At 34.7% G+C, this 20,586-nt stretch overlaps 1 protein-coding gene across 13 annotated transcripts in view; it reads left to right on the top strand.

Moving 5' to 3' along the window:
- The window catches only part of LOC116440567 (zinc finger and BTB domain-containing protein 24-like), a 71,865-nt gene that overhangs the window by 14,895 nt on the left and 36,384 nt on the right, over positions 1-20,586 (top strand). For 9 of the 13 annotated variants that reach the window (XM_032101449.1, XM_032101450.1, XM_032101443.1 and 6 more), the window contains exons 10-19: positions 801-902; positions 2,779-2,918; positions 3,003-3,183; positions 3,609-3,750; positions 5,691-5,824; positions 6,559-6,715; positions 9,271-9,379; positions 9,788-9,858; positions 19,259-19,465; positions 20,415-20,557. In XM_032101449.1, coding sequence (XP_031957340.1) covers positions 801-902; positions 2,779-2,918; positions 3,003-3,183; positions 3,609-3,750; positions 5,691-5,824; positions 6,559-6,715; positions 9,271-9,379; positions 9,788-9,858; positions 19,259-19,465; positions 20,415-20,557 — 1,386 coding nt within the window. Of the gene's footprint in view, positions 1-800; positions 903-2,778; positions 2,919-3,002; positions 3,184-3,608; positions 3,751-5,690; positions 5,825-6,558; positions 6,716-9,270; positions 9,380-9,787; positions 10,936-19,258; positions 19,466-20,414; positions 20,558-20,586 lie in introns of those variants that run through there. The other 4 variants (XR_004238689.1, XM_032101457.1, XM_032101459.1 and 1 more) reach the window with 4 other exon arrangements.

Below are 20,586 nucleotides of genomic sequence, written 5' to 3'. Positions count from 1 at the left end.
CAAGGTAGGAAGTGAGCTTCTCCTGCATTTTCTCCTCTGTTTGAAACAAATTGTATTGTAATTCTGTAAGTTAATTATTTCATTTTATACTTAACTTTACTACTAAGAGTGGTCCTGTGGGAAAAAATCCAGTAATTTTGCAGTGTTAGAACATATGATTTCCTCATTTATGATCTGTTTGTGAACATTACAACACAAAATTTGTAGTAAATGCAATCAAGTTATGTTATGATTCCAACTATTTTACCTACAAGTTAGGCAAAGACCTATTATAAAACTAGACCAAACATGACACAGTTTGCTTTTTCATTTCAAGAATACTTGCATTCAATCAAAATTACATTCAGGAAATACTTCAAATAAATTTAATATCATCTGATTCTCATTGGTAGACATTTGGCTTAAATACAGTTTAAAATAAACTACTCAAATTTGTATTGCTTCTGAATGTGTGTAATCTGATCTCCCAAAGAGATTTGCCTCTTTTTCAGATTGGAGCTCATCAGAGTATTTGCACTGCCTTGGGGGAAACCTTCACAGTCTAGTCCTTTAGTAGGCTTGGGATTCACAGCATAATGAGATAGAAAGGCTGTGATTTGGCATTTTGCACTTCCTGTATCTATCGAATAGCTTGTTAAAACCCAACTCAGTAACTAGCATGGGCCCGAGGTAGAAACTGGGCCTTAGTGTTTATGTAGCCATTATATAAACAATAAGTTACAGTTTTAAATACACTTCAGGGGCCCTTCAGATGACAAAAGCAGTGATTGGTACTGAATCAAGACTTACTTTCTCTTCAGGCAGTGGTAGGCCGGCTTCAGTCTATGGACGTTCAAAATGCAGCTCCTATAACCAGACTTAAAAGTGAACAGGAAGAAGAAACGCTGGAGGGAAAGCAAAATGTAAGTGTGCTTTTCTAAAGTGTGATTGACTGTAATAACTAGAATTATTTTTCTTTTCTGCTGTAAGCTTATACTAGAGCATCTTTGTTTCACAACAACTAGTTTTTTTTACCATGCAATAAGGGCATTTTTTAAGCATTGACCTTTCAGAAATGAGAATTTAAGGTAATTCTGGGGCTGAAATCCACTTAAAAAGTATGAAAATAAAAAAAATTTGTCATTTCCCAAAAAAAGGGTAATGATTATAATAAAGCTTTGAAAAAAATGTTTGTTTTAGCAATAGAGGAAAACTTAATTCCTTCCAAGGAAATAAAGAAACTTTAGCCAAAGGATAACAATCTCAGCAACTGACTCTTAGCTCAGTCTACTCTTTTCCTGAATAAGAAACAAGATGCTAATCCAAATCTAGCAGCATTCTCCATAACTGAGCTCACATTCATTCTATTTTCCTGTAATTAATTAGAAACATGACAAATGAGTGCTGAATTTTGTTGAATCATAGCAACTATAATTTGTGTCCCTTCCAAATAAAACTGAAAACCAGAAGTCTTTGCATGAATGTTGTTGCCTATATTTAGTTGCAATCATCTTTCCTATTTCTTAAACAAAACTTTGAATATATGAACAGAACTGTAATGAGGAGACCCCACATTTTCAGAGAAAGACCCCTCCCTTCACTTTTCTGTATTCTCAGTTCTTAACAAATTCACAAGTGAAAGACTTTCTGTGTCAGAGGTCATCAGTATTTATTAGTTAGTTAGTTAGTGTGTCTGTTTTAGTTTGTGTGTAAGGTTTTAGTAACCACAGTATTCAGGGCAAAGAGTTCTGCATCTTAACTGAACTTTAGGTACAGAATTGCTTCCCTTTGTGTTGAACTTGCAGTGTCCTCCAGTTTATATGCAGAAGTCTCTGAATCGTTTGGTTCTCTACATCTACCCTCTAATAACTCATGATTTCAGACTTCTGTCCTGCTCTTATGTAGCTATATGGAAGAATTCCAGTCTGTATAATTTTATTCCTTCTTACATGACAATCTTTTTGTGGAATTGATCAGTTATATTACCTTTTTTCTGAAACTTATCCAGTTTTACTGTGTACTTTCTGAGATTAGAGCAGCAGGAGGCACATTGCAGTAAAGATGAGGGCAATATTTAAACAATTAAAACATAAACCTTTATCATCTATTCTCTCCTTGCTCAACATTCCTAACATTCAAGTTGGTTTTCTGACAGCTCTTGGGCATTGACAACATGTTTTCACAGAGGGATCTATTTTTGAGTAGTGACAGTCAGTGAAAATCCATAATTTTCTGTGTAGAACTGCTATTTTAATGCCTGGCTTTGTAGGTTCTGAAAGTTCTTCTGCAGTTCTTCACAGCCAGCACTTGTCTGTACTCTTCCGAATTTAGAGTCACCATGACTTTAGGATTCACTCACTGTAAAAAGGCTATTAAACTTATTCCTATCATATGATATTTCTGCATGCCTAAAATAGATATTTTAACATTGCTATTCCCTGACACAGATCATGGTCCTTTTTTCGTACCCTTTAGAATAAATCTTAGCCATTTTCTGTTGTCTTCAATAAGTGGCTCTTTATAATTTTAAACTTCTAAAAATGGTAAGTAAAGCCTACAGGAGCTATTTAAAATACTATTTCTTTTAAATAAATCTGAAAAATGAAGTAATTTCTCTTTAAAATTGTCCTACAATTCTGGAATATATAATTTAAAAAAAATAGTTCTAAAAAGCATTGTGTGGTTTTCTTTTTAAGGTTGCTTATTTTCCATCAAAAGGTTTCAAAAAAGTCTAATAAAAAGGCATATGTAACTTCAGACAAAAATTACATTTGCTGTTATTGCTATTTTAATAAACAGGATGAACTTTTCCGAGCTCTGTCATCTTACAAGCTGATAGCACCCAGATACCGATGGCGTAGGAGCCGGTGGGGACAAGTGTGTCCCGTGGCTCTAAAGGAAGGGGACATTGTAATGGGAAACGCAGAGTTTGCTGTCAGGTTAGTGGAATTTGACACTCTTAATTTTCATATCTGTTTTATGAGATAACTGTCTATATCTGTTAGCTTCTCTTCTGTTTTAAGTTTTCTAGGTAAAATGTATGTACTGTCATCCCAAGAAGCATTGAAAAAATTTATGTTGAATCCACGGCCTTACCTCTTACCTCCAATGCCAGTTTCTCCTTGTAAAGTATTTGTATTTGGTCCTCCATTCTCTGGAAGAACGACTATTTGTAATGTAATTGCACACAATTATAAAGGAAAGGTAGGTTCATAAATATCTTAGGTAGCAAAGTATCAGCTGGGGCTTGGGAATCAGTTAAGCACATTCTTGTCGTGTTATTCACATTACAAATATAGGGATTACAGAGGAAACATAGGATTTTAGTGAAATTCATTTTTATAAAAGTAGCTACAGATCAAAAATACTTTTATATACCCGCTTACATTGCAGTTATTTGTCTTAGCATTAGAATATTATGAATAACTTTTGTATCTAAGATAATTAAATAGAAATGCAAATTTAAAATAATTTCTTTTTCAAAAAAAACCCAGCCCTGCACTTGAATTAGATGTATTTTTTTCTGAAATTTGCAGAGCTTTTCCAAAATAATTTCATTTTATAGAAATTGGATCAGATGCTATATTTGTCATCTGTGATATTTGCATTTTTTCAAATAATTTCACTAGGTTCTTGATATGGACAAACTCATGAAACAATATAGAGAATCAAGAGAAAAAAACATTGAGGAATTGCGAAAGGATGCAGTAGAAAAGGCTATAGCAGCAGTGAAAAATAGATTGGAATCAGAAGAACAATCAGAAGAATCAGGTGAATAAATTGTTCCATGGTCTTTGAAGCTGTCTTATTTGCATTATGTTATTTAACTGAAGCAGTTGCTGTCACTTTGACTTAGAAAAAGTTGCAGAAGTTGTTATGATTGCTGTGCATTAAATATGAACTAAAATAACATGGCAGTGAAAGGAATAGCTTAGTAAAATTCAGTATTTTTTACATATATATATATATATATATAAAAATCCTTTGAATTTGAGGGCCATGTAACAAAGAGTTTTCTGAACTCTGAGCTGAAGGAAGAAATTGGTTCTGACTGATAATGGTTAAAAACATTCCATTTTAATGACTTTCTGACAAGTTAAATCTCTGCAAAAATGAAATACTCCTCAAGAAAGCAGCTTGTCAGCTGGACTGATATGAATCCACAATCAAGAAATTTTTCACTTTGGAGCAGCCTTCCAAGTATGCTGTCACAGATGGCACATTTGTAAGTCGCTCCAGCTCTGGTCACATTTTGACTTCTTAAGCTGCCTAGGTTTCTGCAGCTTGAAGAATTCAATAAATATTTTGAAAAGGTGAAAATAATATGTTGTTTTAGTATCTTTTAAACCAAGTCTGATTTTTTACCAAGGAATTTTAATGGAGGCTTTTCAAAATAATATCTTTTGAAATGAAAACACTCCATTGAATTAGATTTGCCTTTTTATAGTTAGCTCTAGTTATGGTTCCAATGGACAATCAGACAATTTTGCCTCATTCACCTAAGAAAGAAATCATGTTTGACTTTCTCATGGGTAGATACATCTAACAAGAGGTCGGTGTATTCTTCTAGTGCTGCAAAACAGGTGCTGACAGTGATGAAAAATCATTGGCATTGCAGTAAGAATAATAGTGAGCTATGAGAATAATAGTGAGCTATGAGACCAAAATTGAAACAGTTAAACAGTGCTACCTTCCAGATTCCTGGCTATGTAAATACTTTTGAGGACAGGGGTATGAAGTCCTATTAGGATTAATGAGAAATTAATCCTAATTAAAAACTTTGGAGAGCTCAAGCAATTTTATTGCAAAACTGAACTGCAAACAGAGGATGTATTTTCCCTTACGTATCTTTTTATAGCATAAGATTGTTTCAGAATTTTTTAATGGATAAGGAGATGTTTGGGTTTGGGCTGCATTGAGGTTTTTTGCAGAATGGAAATTATTAAGATGCTGCCCCTTTTCCAGGGACCTTGTAACTTGGCAAAAGTAACCTGATAAATGTGTACATTTGTGCATGCTAAAAGTATCAATACAATCATTGAAAAATCTTCACATAATTACAAAAAGTAAATGTGGCATTTTTTCTAAATTATGCTCATATAGATACTGCAGTTGGCTGAAACAGTTCTTCACCAAATTTTATCAAATTAGCATGTTAACTGTGAGTGTTTCTTAAAAAACTTTTAAATAATTACAGTTGTTTTGCCAGCAGTTAATAACAAAATGTGGATCCATTATGAATGTTTTGAGCCTCATAGGGAATGCAGGCATCTTGATTGTTAAAAATACACTGCCTTGATCTAAGATTTGTATTGATTTAAAAATTAGTCTGGTCAACCTTTTGATTTAGGAATCAAAGAGAAATCAAATCAAATCAAAGGAAATTCTTGCATGTTGCAAGTGCCTGATTGTTCTAGTACATAAATGTCATTCTGTTCATACTGAAACAATATTTAACTTAGAGGTAGAAAATACTATACAGTTAAAAAGGTTGAGTTTTTTATACTGAGAGAGCAAACCAAGATCTTAGAATTTACAGTTATGAAACACTCTCTAGATCTGCATTCAGAACTGGTGTTTTTTTCTTTCTCAGTGCAATTGTGTAGTATTGCTTAAAATGACTGCTGTGCTGGAGTTATGCTTTAATGCTTTATTTGTTTCCCAATTTCTAATTTCTTTGTGAAGTGCTTTTAAAAACTCTATATTGTTAGGAATACCAGAGATAACTGCTGACCACCCAGAAGTTCAAGCTATGGTAGAAGAAGCCATGAAAAGTGGATCAGTCTCTGAAGTTACAATGTCATCTCAAATACATGCTGAAGTACTGGAGGGAGCTATTGCAGAGGTGAGACTGCAAGTACTAGGAAGGAAAGTACTTTTTTCCTAAGAGCAACTTGTAACAGTTTATACATTATCCATATATGTTCTTAATTTTTCCATTTGAGAGATCAGTTTAGTTTTAAGTAACATAGCCTGAACGCTTACATAGGATTGAGGCGAAACTGAGGAAGATCATGAAAGGCAAATCTATTGAGGACTACTTTATAGTCCTCTATATATAATAAATATATATATGTGTGTGTGTGTTTGTGTGTATATATATATTCACACACATATACAGAAATTATTTCTGTCTTGCAAATTACCTGAGCTACAAATTGTTAAAGGCTGGGAGAATTATCTGAAGGATCATTGTATGCTTACTCTAGTCTTATATTCTTAGTCACTATTAAAGAGGTGAACACCAGATGTAAGAGTTTGAAAATAATTGTTTGAAGGTTTATCCAAGAATCTTGAATTGTTTTAAATTTGTTCAGTGGGATGTAGCTATTGAAACTGGAGTGTAAATTCTTTATTGGCAAGCTTAAAAATCACTATCATATTAGTCTCTTTTTGTTTAAAATGTTTTTAATTTCATTCACACATATAAAGTTATAAATACCATACTTTTTATTGACCTGAAATGACAATAAGGAACAATCATAACATCTAGAAAGTAATTTTGTATTGTGCAGTCTTTTTTGTACAGCTGATAGACTTCAGTCTTTTTATATTCCTGAATGTGACATTCTATAATAGCTTATGAAGACGAACAAAGACAGGTTTCCTGGTGCTTCAGAAAAAGGAGGGTGGGTAGTGGAAAACTACCCTCTGTCAGCAGATCACTGGTCAGCTTTATCAGAGAAAGGACTTCTACCTGACACTGTTGTCTGTCTGAAGGATACACAAAAAGATGGTTAGTAAATGCACACTAACGCAACTTAATATTTTCTTCTTTTTTTCTGTGTTGATATCTGTATATAAAACAATACTTATGAGAAGAACTAGTAGTTATGTCCCATTTATAAAGCTTCAAGGGTCTAGAGAAGGAATAATCCAGTCAATCAACAAGAGTACCACAATTTCTTACAATTTGGAGTAAGGGAATTACACAGAACTGAAAACAGGAATCCTTTGCTATAACAGTAAAGGAAATTCCTCCTCTATTTTTAATCAGTTTTCAATTTTCTCCTATACCAGTGGACTCTAGCTTCAGATTTTTGCATTCTTTGGCTGGCTGGCCACCACCTTGCAATGTGGCTGTCGGTCAAATTTCTCTGCCTTGGTTTTTCCATTTGCAAAATCAGGTTAGAGGTATGAAATTTCTCAGCTTGAGAGAAAAGGCAGGGGGAGAAATACTTGTATGCAGGTGTATCCTGTTCTGCATTCTGGGATCAAAAAAAATAGTAACTTCCTACCCAGATTGATACAATAGCATAGTATCCATGAATTCATAGAAAGGGATTTTTACTTTATTCTTTCAAGCCGGAAGGAAGGTTGGCACCAGGCATGAATAACTCAACAGATGCATATATTGTTAAGTTTGTCTGTCAAATCATATCTTCATGAATTATATCTGTTTGATTCATTCCACACCACAAGTTTAATTGACCTTTGGCAATTTTTGATCATTACGTGTTCAACCCAGTCCATTATCAAAAGGTCTTTCAGTGAAAGAAACTTCCATTCAAGAAAGGCAGGATGAGTCTGTTCTGAAAGAAAGCTCAGTAGATGCCCAGCATTGGAATCAGTCCAGAGAACTTTTCAAACCCTTGTCCCTGAATATAAAAATCAGCCTTAGAAAATCAAGGTTGCACAGTTTACTCAGAACAGATTTCTTATTAAAAAAACCCCAAACTTTTCAGAGGTATGTCAGCTTATCAGCAAATCATCCTCACAACTCAGATATAGTACCTAAACTACTTAGTCACATAGCTTTGTGAAATTTTGTAATTAAAAGAGTTTCACTGTGGCCAGAGCTCATACACAGACTAAATACTGGCTGAACATTTCTATGAGAAAGTTCTAGATCCAGTGTTTGTCAGAAAATCATATTTGCAGAACCTGTCGTTCAAAGCTTCATCTCAGACGCTTTCGGAAAAAACCTAGGGGCAAATTGCATTTCCATGCCTCATCTTTGTTTCCCAGACATTCCAAGCTTATTGAAATGTTCATGAATCTAGTTTCTGGGACACAGTGCAGTGTCCTTTCATACAACCACAAAAAGCATCCTCTTCATATGGCATATGGTAATGAAATGTCAATACTGTGTACTAAATAACAAACATCAGGAGTCTACCTCTAGCCTGTACTGCAGGGAGAGTACTGAAGTGGGAGAGGTGCTTTCAGATTTATATTAAATTTCTCTTCACTTCTCAGAATTTAACAAATTAGTGAATTAATTGGATAGAAGAAAAGGTTGTCTTATCATCCCTGAAAGGTTTTAATCTAGATCAGACATTTTGGAAACAGATAATTCTTCATGACAACCATGTTGAAAACTGATCAGTAACTGCTCCTTTTTTTTTTTTTTTTTTATTTTGTGAAGGGGAGAATTTAGGAATTTGTAGCAGAGGCTTTCAAATTAAGGCCTCTCTAGAGCCTTCTAATTATGTGCTTCCTTCCTGCGATATACACCACTCTGCCATTTCCACTAGTTCTCAAAACCTAGCTCTCAATTGCTTGCTCTAATCTGAAGAATTTATTTTGTACTCTTGGTAGTATAAAAATTTGGCTAAAAAAAATGTAGCTTTTTTGCTTATGGATACATTTCCTTGAATTTAGCTATTTTGTTTCACTTTATTCTTTTTATTTGCACAATTGTGTTGACTCTTTACTTCATTCCCACTCATTTCCGTCATGTATATAATGTATATGTAGTCATGGAGTTTACATTTTCACAGCATTTGAGTCACTATTTTGTAAGCTGTTCCCTGACCTAGTCTAAACTCTCATAAGTCCACTGATGAAAATGGGTTTAAGCCACACAGCCATATATAAATCTATTTGTCAAAGTAAATAAGTCAGTAGAGTTCCTATTAGGAACAGCACATTCTTCATTTCTGTCAACTAGCTGTAGTAGTAGAGGTATGCACATTATTTATATTTTTATTTGAATGTTTTTAATTTGTTTCTTCATAGCTTTCTTTGTACACTTGCAAATAAAATAAATGTCAGAGTAACACATGACATATGAAAGTATAAGATAAATCCCTTCAGTTCTGTCTCCCTTTATAGCCTTCATAACCATCCAATATCCCAGATTCAGTTTATTATATTCTTTAAATTGAAAAAAAAAAAGCTCTAAACCTGTAGAAATCAACAGTATAATAACATTTCAGTGGTGTTATATATGCTTTTTGTTGACTTCAAAAAAGTTGTCAATAATTTATTAAATGGTATTCCTAACCCAATAACTTTAGTTTTATACAGATGCATTAAAGTCATTACTGTCATGTAATTGTACTGCAGGAGCCTGTATACTACACAGAGCATACCTAGCAAGCAGGAATGAAAATAATTCCGAGATTTTGGAAAGACCAACAGATGAAGCATTAGAAAAGAAAGAAGATGATGCAAGGTAAAATACTCCAATTATCTGAACGTGTAAAATGAGCACAAGAAAATTCTAGCTTCACTTTGTGTTAAAGGTATCAGTGGATTTATCACACAAATTAACTAAAGCAGTACTCTAAGACTAGTTGTGATATATAGGAAATAGTCCAGTATCTGTTATCTTTGAGGAATATTACATTTATATCAGTACATATGGTGGCAGAAAAATCTCTTTCTAAATGCTTTTTCATTAGCTTTTTGTTAGTCCAACCTTCTAATGCAATGAGAAAATAACATTTTAGATAATAAAACATATATTATTTTTATTTTTTACAACCCAAATTATATTTCCACATCATTACATTTAATAAATCTGCAACTTTCTTTGGTAATATCTATAAAGGTCTTAAGATAAATGAACTTTTATTTACAGAGGAGAAATGGAAGAAACACTGACATCAGAGGAAGATCAGTCTCCAGCTTCTGCTGAGGAGAATGGTGAAAGTGTGTATCATTTGACTTCTATTTTATCTAATTATGGATTTCAATCATTTAGTGATTTGGTATTTATGCAGATTTTCCAGTTTTGATTTCCTTTTTACATTCACCATCTAGAAAAATGACTTTTTGTTACTATCTTCACTGATTCAGGCACTCATTTCTGTGTGTCGTTCCTCATGTATGTGACAGAATAGCGATAGTTTTCATTAAATCAGCCAGTACTGTTGCAGTTTTCAATAAATCCAAAGGATGGGACTCTGTCTCCTCTAGTAACTTTTCTGAGTGGTTTGTTAACTATCTTGAAACTACTAATCAAAAAATCTGTACCTCTTTAAAAGTTACAAAACATTGCTGGAACTTAGTCAACAGTTAATGAGAAAATCACAAAACTGTCTGATTTTCTGGTCTTCCTCCAGTAAGCTCAGCCTGAAGTAATTAAAAGGATGGAAATCAGTTCAGGAATGGCTCTCTTAACATGCATTAGGGGTTGCTCAATCTGATAGCAATACACATGAATTGCTGAATCCACAAGCCCAGTAGAGGTGAGGCTGCTGCAGCTCCATGTCCCCAGGACCATGCAATGAGTCTGAGCATATATTCCCATTTCCCCTTTCATCCTCTTCGTACTCTGTTATCCATGCTAGTTCCCCTCCAATCCACTTTGATCCTTCCTTCTCCTTGCCTTTGGTCCTTCTCAGAAAAGCTTCCTCATCTTATAAATCTCCCACAATCCCAAACTGCTTTTCCCTAGGCGTCCCCTAATGAATCTCACGCCCTCTAGGCAGTAATACACCTCAGCCAGAGAGAGCTTCTCGGGGTGACCCATATCAATAGATTTAACACCCAGACTGCTTTCATCATCATCTTCTAATGGCCCTGAGGGGTGTCAAGTCAAGGTTATATTTGGTCTGATTAAGTTTTGGGAGATTCACCCATCTGTCATTGTTGCTCCTCTCTTTTGTGCTTATGGAGATTGGTCTTTAACAACAGAAACTAACACCATAAAAAAAAAAATGGAATTCTGTGTATTACATGAGGTCTCCCTTCTGATAACAATATTAATAAAACATTTTGGGTAAAGATGTTCTTACTTTGTTGCTTTCTCTATTGACAGACCTGCATATTTTCTTGTTTCCTGTAAAGATCCTACTGTTACATCAGAACTGTGTTATACTTAGTTTCCAGCAGAGAAAATGTAATTGTCCTGGGCAGAAGTGAATAATCCGTGAGGAGTGAGATTTTGGCAGCAGGCCAGCTGTCACAAATAGGCTGGATTTTTGCACCTCACATTCTGTGAGTTGGATTGAGGTTTAGAATTATTCCCAGTTGGTTTCAGTGGTTTGAACCTCAGTAGTCCAAAAAGCTGCAGGGTTTTAACTTCCCTTTTACCTTCTTTAACCACTGCCTAGTTTCTTAAAAGAATGTTTCTGTCTTATTTGGATCTGCTGTCAAGAGGAATTACCATGCACAAATATCTGTCTCTATGCTAGGAACTAGGTTGGGGACTTTGGAGTATTTTCTTTCTCTACTATTCAGTCTCAAGATTTCCCATTCATAGCCTAAATTATCACCCAAGGCCTGGAGATGAAATTAAAAATTGAAGTGCATTAATTCCCGGTTTTGTGGGCTTTTTCCCTCATCAAGGGCCTAGCCTGCTATTACTGTCTTTCTTTCAAACATAACATACTGGTTTCTGTACAAGATTACTGTGGCCAAGCTTAAATTCTGTACTGCCAGTATATGTCACATACATTTTCATTCATGACCTAGTCTGGCATTTATTTTACGTTTATATAACAAGGCCTAAGTTGTAAAGACAGACTGAATAAGATAACATGCTTTTAATTTTTAATGAGGTAACATTTCACCTACTCTGTGAAAAAAATACTGTAGCTTTCTAGGGTTCTTTAAATTACATGTATGCTTTTTAAAAAATCCACATTATAACTTTTTATAGTTTCTAATAAAATACACAGCTCTTCTCCAAAGTGAACAAATCCTATAATATTAAATATAAAGGCTTCTACAAAGATACTTTGTCATCTGCGTCTCAAACAACAAAGTTCATCTTAGTTTTGAATATCTAACTAATTTTGATCTGAGTACATCAAAACAACATTTATTAATGATAGCAGTAATAATGTCATGTATACACTTGTTCTCTTAAGATGTGTTAAGTCCTTGTTCAAAGAAAATCATGTTTTCCTACACCTACATTTTATTTCAATAATCAAATACTGACTCACCAAAACACTTCAGTCATGCTGCTCTTAGCCTGACATCATTTTATTTCACATGTAGTGCCATCAGCACATTGACTTCAGCTTTTCTCCCATGTGACATGTCTTTACAACAATGTAAATGAATGTTCACAGTTCACATGTTCACATGTGAACTGTTGGGTTTTTATAATATATAACAGTTGTAATATAAAAATGATAGCTCAGAAAAATACTCCAGAGCCCAAATCATACTGTTTCGGTCTCTCATATATGGTATCCTATAGGAATGGCTCAAAGTTGCACCAGGAGAGGATTAGATTGGACATTGGGAAGTATTTCTTTACTGAGAAGGTGGTAAACACCAGAACAGGATTCATGGAGAGGTGATTGGTGCCCCAAACCTGTCAGCATTTAAGAAGCATTTAGGAAATGCCATTAATAAAATGCTCTAACTTTTGATCAGGCCTGAATTGCTCAGACAGTTGATGAGCAGTAGATGATCGTTGTAGGTCCCTTCCAACTGAAACAGTTCTGTTCTATTCTATTCTATATAAACAGATGCACATTTTAATAATCACAATTTTTGTAACCTCAGTGGAATCTGGGATTGCTTCAGCACTGAACATATTCAAGTTTATAATATTGTCTGTGTTTAAAAGGCAAAAATGGTTCCAGTAATGAACAAGGTACTTACATGTGTCATAATGAGAGTAAAAGTAAATGGAGAAGGAGACTTCATGTAAATCTAACAAATGTATTTAAGTGAGTTAAGAAGCACAGTTCAATGCTGAAATGTCTGCTAAGGATGTAGAAATCAATTTATGTGGTAACTCTTGCTTGTAATGTCTAGCTGAAAATTATAGCCTCACATATTTTTTTCATGTCCTTTGACACAATTACTTGGAGGGGTTTTTTCCAGGAGTTTCTTATTTAAGCATTTTTGCAGAAGCTTTGCATGAGTATGACTTTATTTATACTAGGAGACAGCTATATCAATTCATGAGAATATCTTTCAGGTGTTGTAGAAGAGTTATCAGCTTCAAGCAGATCTGTGGGTTCACTCCAATCTTCCTGAAGTAATACTTGGCATATTCTTTTCCTGCCACATTTCTGCCAGAGATTACTTCCTTTCTACAGCAAACTCAACTGGAGCACACATGCTTATGCCTGAGTAGCTCAAGCTGGTGTGTTTGTACAACCCCATCTTCACTGATGTCTCTTCTGCTGCTCTTGCTATTTGGGTAGAAGTTCTTGGCACAAATAAATCGGTAGCTGGGCTGATAGTTCCAGCTGTCACCTCTCATGCTTGTGCTTCACAGCTGTTAAGATCAGTATTAGTTATAAACTCTTTAATATTGAATCCCAACTCTTTAATATTGATCTCCTTTCTCATTAGAGATGGTGGAGGGTTGAATCAACACCCATCTCTTATTTTATTTTTGATATCTTTTATTCTATGTTCTTGCTTTTTTATTTTTATCATCATGTTAAATTCAGTAAGATATTTGAAACAACAACAGCAAAAAATAATGTTCATGTTAGTACATTTCCTATTTAGTCTTTGAAGATAAATACTTTTTGGAATCTATTGTAATTATAACATTTACAAGGCAGATGATGTGTGGTCCGTCCTACAGCCTCTACATATATTTCCTTTGTTTTTCTTGACTGATTTGCATCCTGATTTGTACTTTCCCCTACCTTTAGCTGGAGGCTTTCCAGTGAGAGAGTTTGGACAAGGACAGTTTATTGAACTTCAGATGAGAGATTGCAAATTACTTGTACTGCAAACTTCAAAGCAAGCTCTAGTGATATTACCTTCACCGTCTGTTCGGTCTTTGAGCACAGCTGCATGATCTTCAAAGCCACTTTCTGCTTTCCTTCATATGTCAGATGTGATAATTGCATTTTAATACCTGTAATCCGAGCACTTTAGGCAGAGAAATTTCAAAATTTGAAACAGAAAGTTTAAGAACAGGTTCCTCAATTAAATCCAAAATACCTTCAGTTCTTAAATTCTTTTAGTCTCTCATTCAGAGAAATAAAGACTAAGGAATATTGGTGGAGTACAACTGTGCGATGTTTTGCAGAAGAAAAAAGAACAAAAGCCTATGATTAGAGCTTTCAGTCTTTCTGAAAGCTCTTGTCACTTTCTGAACATAATAAGAAAAAGGACATCCTCTTAATTTACTTTGCTTAATGTCTGTCCATATGTCCTCATTGACCCTATCCAGTAGCAGTCTTGTAAATGAAATAGAGCCATGAGCTAATGAAAAGATACATGAAATCTTTTAACAGCTTTCTCTCAAAAAACACTTTGAAGGCAATTCCTCTTTAATGGAGATGGTCTGCTTTTGTTTTTAAAATATACAGTTTAGCTTTTATCTGCTAGAAGTTTTAGACTATTTTAAAGAACAAACCAGAAATAAATCAAATATAAACCATTTTAATTTGATAGGAAGTTGTTAAATATACACATTTTTATTCATTAGAAAGGATCAACTTAATCTGTAAATCAAAGTTGTTTTTCCAAATAAAAAAATCGGTACATACAATATAAGTTTGTCTACTGAGTACATTTCCCTGTAACATGCTGAAGATTATCTGGCAGTATATATTTATAAGTAAGAAATGAACATTCTGTATAAACAAACTACAGTCTGTTTCAAAAAGACAACTGAAAATACATTCATAATGAAATACAGATCAGCTCCAAGAAATTGAAATCCAAGGAAGTGTCATTGTTATCGTATATTTTGCCTTTCTGTTTATTTTGATAGTTAAGCTCTAATGAAGAAGACATGCTGGCTTCTGATGTGTCTGTGTCAGCTTTGGCAGTGTTTCAATGGGGAGGAAAGAAGGACTTTTAAATCTTTTTTATTGCTGAATGTGGACTGAGGGAAGAAAAAGTCAGAGATACTAAGATATTAAAGGCTCTCCTTCCCCAACAATTCATTTAGAGAATGTGGGGGTAGAAAGCCTTTGAGGATTGTTTGTCTCTATGGTAACTATGCTCAGTAAAAGCAAAGAAGATGCAGAGCAAAAGAATATGAGAGATTGGCATATAGGCAATCCCTACGAAAGCCCAAGATTTAAGGCTGGGGAAGATTGTTTCCTATCACTGCTGTGACAAGTAAATTAAATTAAGAACAGCACTATTAGGTAGAAGGCCACCTCCTCAGAAAGAAAGTTGTTTTCATTTTTATATAATTTATTTTTAAAACATTGCTGTCTTTTCATGTATTTTTCTTGACTTTGTTTTTAATTTTTTAAAAAATGTCTTCTCACCATAAATAACCTCTCGAAGCAGAGTTATTATAATTTGCATCTAACGGTAAAAGTTCAGCTGCCTTACTTGGTCCTTGAGAGTAAGTCTGAAACAAACTAAATGCCAGGTAGGCAACATTTTTGTCACAGTAAAATTCAAATAACCGAACCAAAACCAAATGAGGTTTTGGTTGTCTGATTTTTGGGCTGTCTCTTTTCACTAGGAGTGTACACCTTTTTTCTTTTGTTACTTCTCCCCTCTTTCCAGGGGAAAGTTTCTTCAATACACTTAGATCTGGGTAATCTATTTAAAAGTTCTGTAAGTATGCAATAATTGCTGCTGGATATGTTTCCTTAAGCAACAAAACCTTCTGGATGGAGGTATTCTGTTGGAATTGTGTCCCTAGAGCTGGAACACATGCTGGTCCACCATTTGCTAAATACAGCTTATCAGGAGAGGTAACATGAATTGTAAGTGCATCTGAGATAAAGGGGATGGGAATGACTCTATTAAGTGGATTCATTGACATGTTCAATATTCTGTCTCAGATGATTCCAAATATTCATTTGAATCTCTTGTTCTGCCTGTATATTTCCAAAGTGTCATGACCTGCTCAGAACTGAGAGGTTTTTAAAGGGCTGGACTATAAGATGATCTTTTGAAAGCCAGATCCAGCCAGCCCTCATCCCCTCTTCCATGTGTTCCTGCTGTGAGTAGGGCTGTGGTTCACAAGGCAGCACATGTGATTTCTGCAGTGGGACTGTGCCGGGGATAACACGTGCAAGCAGCAGTTAGAGTAACCTAGTTAGTAATGTATCCTTTCCTTCTGTTCTTAAAATCTGTGTTCCTAAGCGAGTCATCATTACATACTGCATTAGAGCTGCCCAAATTTAAGCAGGTTTTACCTGGCTGAATCTCTGTCTCATTTGGAATGTATCACTGCAGAATGCAACATAATTAAGGGTACCATTTGCACAACATCTTTTAATGTACATAAAAAGGTATTTTTATGTTCTTATTTAGAAGCATGGCAAGAGGCAAAAGTGTAATTGCAGGGAATAAGTAATGTAATGACATATATAGAATGAATGTCTAGTTTACTAAAATGCAAATGTTTGTAAACATTTTCAAGAGAAAACATATTTCTAATTCAAGATAAAACTATCTGAAATCTGCAAGATGTTTCTGCTTAACGATATGCCCTTTTGCACTTTGATTTAGGTTTAGACTAGTAATCAGATAAGAGGAAGGTTAGCCACTGAGGTGTCAGTCTAATAGTTGCATTGTTCAAAACTGTAAAAAAACCAGGGGGAAGTGTATTAAGTATTGGTTGTTTTCAAAGATCACAAAAATACTTGTCAAAATGCTTATTTGTTGATAGTTTTGCAGTTCACCTTGGCTCTGCAACAGTATTGCTGGAGCAGGGGCTGACAGCCCTGAGGGTTGACATGGGGTCCTGGGCTGTGAGCAGGTGGGGGGAGCCCCAGGGGCTGGCTGGGGACAGCCAGGCCCAGGGGTGCCCTCAAGTCCCTGAGCCAGCACCTGAATTGCTGTAGAGAGCCCAACTTGCTCCAAATGTCAGTTAATCATGTAAATAGTTGAGAGAAATAGTGGTATTGAGAGAATAAAAGTTTCAGCCTCAAAAGTAGAAGAATAAAATTATTAAAAGCACCTAAATATTTAGAAATTTAGTGTATTTCTAGACGTCTACACATTGTGACACAGACCCTTAAGAAGATGTAGACATTGCAGTACCCCTAACTCCCATACTACCTTTAAAGTGCCTGACTTCATGTATGGACTAAAGGGTTGTAGAAATAAGCACAAGCAGCAAACTAGCAAGGGACCAACCTTAGTGGGCCATGAAGGAATTTCAAAGGAAGGCGTGTTAGATGTGTTCTTTGTTCTGCAGGCACTCACATATCCCAGCTGATACTGACACTTCAAGGTGATGCTTTAGTTGGTGGAATATTAGACAAAAATTAGGCAGCATCTCTACTCTGACTGTTATGTTTCGATCTGTTTCCTGCCAAATCTTCCTGGTACCTAATCACTGAAATTCAGCTACATTATACACTTTTTGCCTTTTGGCTCTATTTTGGAAAATTAAATGTGTAATTTGCAAATTTCTTTGACAGTCCATATGAGGAGATTGAGGAATGCTTGGTTCTGGGAGGAAATATGTTTTCTTAATGAAGAAAACTGTAACAGGGCAATCTAACCTTTCAGAAAAATTGTTTGGATTTTTCAGATTGCGACAAACTCAAAATGAATGTTACAGTGCTGCAATTTGACATAGTGAGCACTGGCCAAAAAGCATTGGGGTTTTCATGTTTCGAGGTTTTGTATTTTTGAGAAAGTAGTCAAAGCTTTTTACATACAAGGCATTACATAAGACTTTCATTTTTAGTAATACCTCTCTTTTGTACATGTAGGAAGTTACATAAGGAAGAACAGTAGTAATGGTCCTTTTTATGTAAAAATTCAGTAGAAGTTCAGTGGAATAGGCAGAGCATGTTGTTACTTGTGTCAAAATCTCTTCTTGCTCTTTCAAACTAAATACAAGACAGGAACAACAAGAGAAGGGGAAAATTTTAGTGAAGTAGAAAATCATTCCATTCACTGATAAATTTTTTTTCTTGCATCTTCATTTCTGGCCAGAAAAAACCACAACATGTGCTCTAAGTCCCAGCAAACTTATAGTAATATCAGACCATTTAAGTCACTGCTCTCAACTGCTTTTCTGTCTGTTAGCTAACGTCACTTATTAACAGAACACAAAAGAAAAATTGTAAGAAAGAAAAGAAAATCAGAGTTGAAAATTACATGAGTGCAGGGAATGGGAACAACAGCAACAACACCACATTGCTGCTGCCAGTGACAAGGTCTTTATGGTGGTATATAGGCACTTGGGTATTATCTTCTAGCTGAGATAGAACTTTGTCTTAGGACTTTCAGGGTCTAACAATGTATGAATGGATAGTAATTGCAGCCCTATCTAGCTCCTAATTGGAACCTTTTTTAATGTGTCAATATCAAGTTTTTAATTCAATATCAGCTTTCAATATCAAGTTCTTAATTCCATCTGGCTTCTTCAGCGAGATGTTGTGGTGCAAGAAAGTAACCCTTTGTTTATTTGCTCACAGAGTATGACAACAGATTTGGTATGGTTTTGTCATGTTTACAATGTGTAGTACCTGTGACTTTCTTATTTATATTAATGCATCCTTTCAGTCTCTAACTTCTGCCTCCTTTCTGTGAGACAGTGTTAGCAAACAGGCTTGGACTGATCTTAAACAACAGACACTACAAATTTCTGCACATTTCTTAGGAGATTAAAGTATTCTCTCTCTCTTAATTACTAAACAAGTGGTTATATGCAGACATGACTTCATTAAAGCCAGGATTTCCTGTGAGAGTTTCCCGGTTCCAGTATTTACAGAGGGAAGTCATGATAAGACTTTTTTACTTTATTTTCATTTATTTATTCATTCAAAGTTTTCCTGTACTGGCATGAGGCATGACCATATGGCTATTCTGTCAAAAGCTGTTCATCATTAAATCATAGTTTTTAGATTAATGTATTCTATATTATATTTCTTTGCAGAAGGGGTAATATTTATTTTGAGTGCTGATTTAAATAACCATATGCAAATATAGTTCAGCAATTTGACCTCATTTATTTTCCTGGAGAAGCCTCAATATATACAGTATCAACATAATTAAACTGGGAATTTACAAACTGTCTTTGTAAACTACTAATATAATAATTCATAATTATGAGGAGGAAGAAGCATTAAAAATATGCCACCATACTTGAGCAATATAAAAATAGTCCTAAAGCATAATGATAGCTTTTAAACGTAAAAAATTTTAGAGGAGCATTGCCTATTATACATGATTTGATTTTCAGAAATCATGCAACCCGAGTTTGCAGAGCATGGTTTTCCAGATACAAAAGAAATGAAAACAATTAAAAAGAAGATTGACCTTTTCAGGAATGATTGGAAAACACTGGAATCAGCAATCAAGAAGTCATCTCGAGTTCAGGTTGTTGTTTTAGAGATTGCTGAGCAAACACCAGAAAGTCTGCTAAATCAAATCGTGCTGGTTATGGAAAGTAAGTAACACTGTTTATGTGATTGGCACTTAAACTATCAAGAGGGATTTTGGATAGCTTATGTGATGAGCATATTGGGGAGTAGGTTATACTCAGTTTGATATTACTAATATGAAGAGGGTCACATTGTGTTCTCTGGGTCTGCTGAAAAGCACAATAGCAGCCTTTAAGACATCGAAGAGTGGGAAATATATATGTATTTGAAATATATATATAATATGGCTATGCAAATAGGTGCATAATAGCTCCCTAAACATTCTGAAAGCACATTTCCTCAGTTACTTGTCCTATCTATGCATGCCAGGATACTGGTTTGAGAAGTGGACAGATAGTGAAGGTTCACTAATGTCCAATACTCATTGGGTTAATGAGGCTTTCAGGGTGTGTAATAATCTAAGCTAACCACCTGCAGAGACTGTATTTCAAAACTGAATTTTACATTCATTTTTTTAAATTGATACCTTTTGACAAATTACATTTCTTCCTTTGTGTGGTCTCTTAGAATTTTGAGCACTGGATAAATAATACTACATTTTTCCTATCATTACTACAAATCAAGTGTTTTATTAACCAAAACATCTATTGTGCTGGCTCTATAATAAAATAAAATTTGAGTGATGATTCTTCCCAATGAGTAACAAGAAAAAAATCCTGGTGCAAACAGTAATGGTACTATCTGCATGTGTTTGTATAATACTTTTGTAATACAAGTTCCCATTGAAAATACCAATTTACTTCAACCAAAAACGACCTGTAGAATTTCAATTTTTGGAGGAGACAATGTACTAATTTCTACATCTGAGGAGAACATTTTGTTCTGTGAGTAGAAGAAATGCAGGATACAGCTGGCATTATTTTCTCCCACATATGCACTTACTTTTACGGACAAAGAGAATATATTCTATAGCTATTGAAACACACCAAAAAAAAAAAAATCTAACCTTTTCAGGACCTTTTCAATATTATGGTTGGAAATTATCTGATGAAGATTTAGAGGAGGAAGCACAAGATCTGGCTGCTGAAGGGGAAAATGAGGAAGAGGAAGAGGAAGATGAAGAAGAGGAAGTTGAAGAAGAGGAAGAAGAGGAAGAAGTAAGCATGCCAGTTTTATCCATTTATGC

This window comes from Corvus moneduloides, chromosome 3 (assembly GCF_009650955.1).
Source record: "Corvus moneduloides isolate bCorMon1 chromosome 3, bCorMon1.pri, whole genome shotgun sequence".
In the NCBI taxonomy this organism is placed as follows: Eukaryota; Metazoa; Chordata; class Aves; order Passeriformes; family Corvidae; genus Corvus; species Corvus moneduloides.
The sequence above is the reverse complement of the archived record's forward strand: the minus strand, read 5'-3'. Positions and strand labels throughout refer to the sequence as shown.